General features: G+C 62.2%; 1 protein-coding gene across 2 annotated transcripts in view; it reads left to right on the top strand.

The window, feature by feature from the left end:
* Window positions 1-2,845, top strand: part of EVPL (envoplakin) — a 22,776-nt gene that overhangs the window by 10,065 nt on the left and 9,866 nt on the right. For both annotated transcript variants that reach the window (XM_023211766.1, XM_023211765.2), the window contains exons 10-14: window positions 199-324; window positions 789-935; window positions 1,273-1,427; window positions 1,615-1,712; window positions 1,946-2,118. In XM_023211766.1, coding sequence (XP_023067534.1) covers window positions 199-324; window positions 789-935; window positions 1,273-1,427; window positions 1,615-1,712; window positions 1,946-2,118 — 699 coding nt within the window. The remainder of the gene's footprint in view (window positions 1-198; window positions 325-788; window positions 936-1,272; window positions 1,428-1,614; window positions 1,713-1,945; window positions 2,119-2,845) is intronic.

Here is a 2,845-nt window from a genome sequence, read left to right as displayed (position 1 = left end):
TTTGTGTTTAGCTGGTTTAGGTTTAGCTGGTTTGTGTTTAGCTGGTTTAGGTTTAGCTGGTTTGTGTTTAGCTGGTTTAGGTTTAGCTGGTTTGTGTTTAGCTGGTTTAGGTTTAGCTGGCTTAGGTTTAGCTGGTTTGTAGGGTCAGTGGGCAGCAGGTTGCCCCAGGCTCTGCCCTTGACCACCCAGTGAACTCAGTTCCAGGAAGAGGCCGACTCGGTCAGCCAGACCCTGGCGAAGCTCAACTCTAACTTGGATGCCAAGTACAGCCCTGCACCTGGGGGCCCCCCTGGCGCCCCCACAGAGCTGCTGCAACAGCTGGAGGTGAGACAACCCCACCAGGCCATCTGCACCCCACTTCTGGGAATTGGTCCTGTCCATCTTTCTGGGCCTCACCCCTTCTGCCTCGGTGCCTAGTCCTATCCCAGGCCCTGGCCTGGGTGTTGGCGGGAGGTCTGCTCTAGCAGGAGGCTGGCCAGGTACCAGCAAGCCCCTCCCACCTCTGGATGTCAGTTTCCTCATTTGCAGTGGGACAAGGGCAGCCTGGGAGAGCTCTGAGGCTCCTCTAGCTTCTGCTCAGAGGCCTGGGTGGTGCTGCGCCATCCCCCTCCCTGCAACTAGCAGATCCCAGGATCCTAGGCCCCCAGAGAGGGACTCCTTTTGCTTTGGTGACTTAGAGACCCCTGCCTTCATGAAGGCCAGCCTCTGGTCCTTTGGAAGGACGGGTATGGTGTGGCCAGCCCCCAATGCAGCCTGGCCTGAGTCCCCACTGCCTGGGCCCCCGGCAGGCAGAGGAGAAACAGCTGGCCGTCACTGAGAGGGCCACTGGGGACCTGCAGCGGCGAAGCCGGGATGTGGCCCCTCTGCCACAGCGAAGAAACCCGCCTCAGCAGCCCCTGCATGTGGACAGCATCTGTGACTGGGACTCAGGAGAAGTGTGAACTCCCCCCACCTCACCCCTGCAGCCATCCAGCCCCTCCCAGCCCATCCCCTGCCCCTGCCCAAGCCCATCCCTGCTCCATCCCCAGCTGTCTCCTGCTCCCACGTCTGCCCTACTCCTTCCCTTGACCCAGACCCTCCTCTCTCCAAGTCCTGTCCTGCCTCTTTCCTACCCCAGCACCTCCCACCCTACTCTTGTCCCTGTTCCAGCTGCTGTCCCCATTTGTCTCTGTCCCCAGTCCCTACTCTGCCCTGGCCTTGGCCCCCTGCCCTACCCTGGCCGTGGCCCCCCGCCACGAGCCTGCAGGAGCCGCTCCCTTTCTGTGCCCCCAGGTGCAGCTGCTGCGGGGTGAGCGGTATAAGCTGATAGATAACACTGACCCACACACCTGGGTCGTGCAGGGCCCAGGTGGGGAGACCAAGCGTGCTCCCGCCGCCTGCTTCTGCATCCCAGCACCTGACCCTGACGCCGTGGCCAGGGCCTCCCGGTAGGTCCGTGTAGGGTTACTCAGGGGCAGGCTGTGGGCAGAGCAGGCTGGCCCTATGCTGTCCAAGGCCATGGCCCGGCAGACCCCTGCTCAAAGGCCGGCCTTCACCTGCAGCTGCGTCTACTGGGGCTGGGGAGGGAGAGAGGCAGAGTGGGGACCTCCTTATCCGACCCCCTCTTCGTTCTAGGCTGGCCTCGGAGCTGCAGGCCCTGAAGCAGAAATTGGCCACAGTCCAGAGCCGCCTGAAGGCCAGCGCTGCAGAGTCTGTTCGGCCCGGCCAGCAGGGTACCCAGGGCGGCCCGGGGAGGGGTGGCTGTGGGGCTGGAGGGAGTAGATTCCAACTTCCGACTGGTCTGTGATGGGCAGGGGTCGCCTTGCGTTAGGGACCACCACCCGGGATTTCTTCTCTGGGGCGGCCCTGCCGTCCCCTCCACCCTACCCTGTGAGCACCTGGTGGGGGCACCCGTCTGGCACTCAGGAGATAGGCCCTGGGCCCTCACCAGCACCTCTGCCCCCAGCTCCATCTGGCTTGGCCCCAGCCAACCCGCAGGCCCAGAAGCTCCTGACACAGATGACCCGGCTGGATGGGGACCTGGGACAGATAGAGAGGCAGCTGCTGGCCTGGGCACGGGCCCCGCTGAGCCGCACCACACCCCTGGAGGACCTGAAGGGCCGCATCCACAGCCACGAGGTGGGTGAGCGGCGGGCAGGGGCAGCTGGGATGGGAAGCGGCCTGGCCCTGGGGCTCACACTTGAGGGACGAGAGGCAAGTGCAGGAGCAGTGGCTGGGACGGAGGTGGAGAAGGGAGTGGACAGACCTGGGCTCAGACAAGCGGGTTCCCCTCCTGGCTCCTCCACTGACCAGCTCCGTGATCTTGGACTACGTCATTCTCTGGGCCTTGGTTTCCTCATCCCTGAAGCAGATATAATAATGCCCAGCTCACCTGATCATTCAGGAAGGTTCCAGTAGGGCCCAACGTCATCACCCCCAGGAGGTGTTCTGGCGAAGCTCCTGAATTAGCAAGGGAGCCTGGAGAATCTTGGGAAGAGATGTCCCCTGGCTGCAAGGGGGAGCCTTCCTGGGGAGGTTGCAGCGTTGTGTAAACTCCTTACCCAAGAACAGCAAGCCGTCTGCCACGTGGACTCAACGCTCCCGGAAGTGCTCAAAGTGAAGCCCACACCGGGCCACAGTCTGGGTTATCCTTCCAAACCGGCTTCTTCTCTTTTCTTGAGACAAGTCTCTCTCCGTCACCCAGGCTGGCACAATCTCGGCTCACTGCACCCTCTGCCTCCCAGGTTCAAGCAATTCTCCTGCCTCAGCCTCCTGAGTAGCTGGGATGACAGGCTCCCACCACCACGCCCAACTAATTGTTGTATTTTTAGTAGAGATGGGGTTTCACCATGTTGGCCAGGCTGGT

The sequence above is a fragment of the Piliocolobus tephrosceles genome, chromosome 16 (genome assembly GCF_002776525.5).
Source record: "Piliocolobus tephrosceles isolate RC106 chromosome 16, ASM277652v3, whole genome shotgun sequence".
NCBI lineage: Eukaryota > Metazoa > Chordata > Mammalia > Primates > Cercopithecidae > Piliocolobus > Piliocolobus tephrosceles.
The sequence above is the reverse complement of the archived record's forward strand: the minus strand, read 5'-3'. Positions and strand labels throughout refer to the sequence as shown.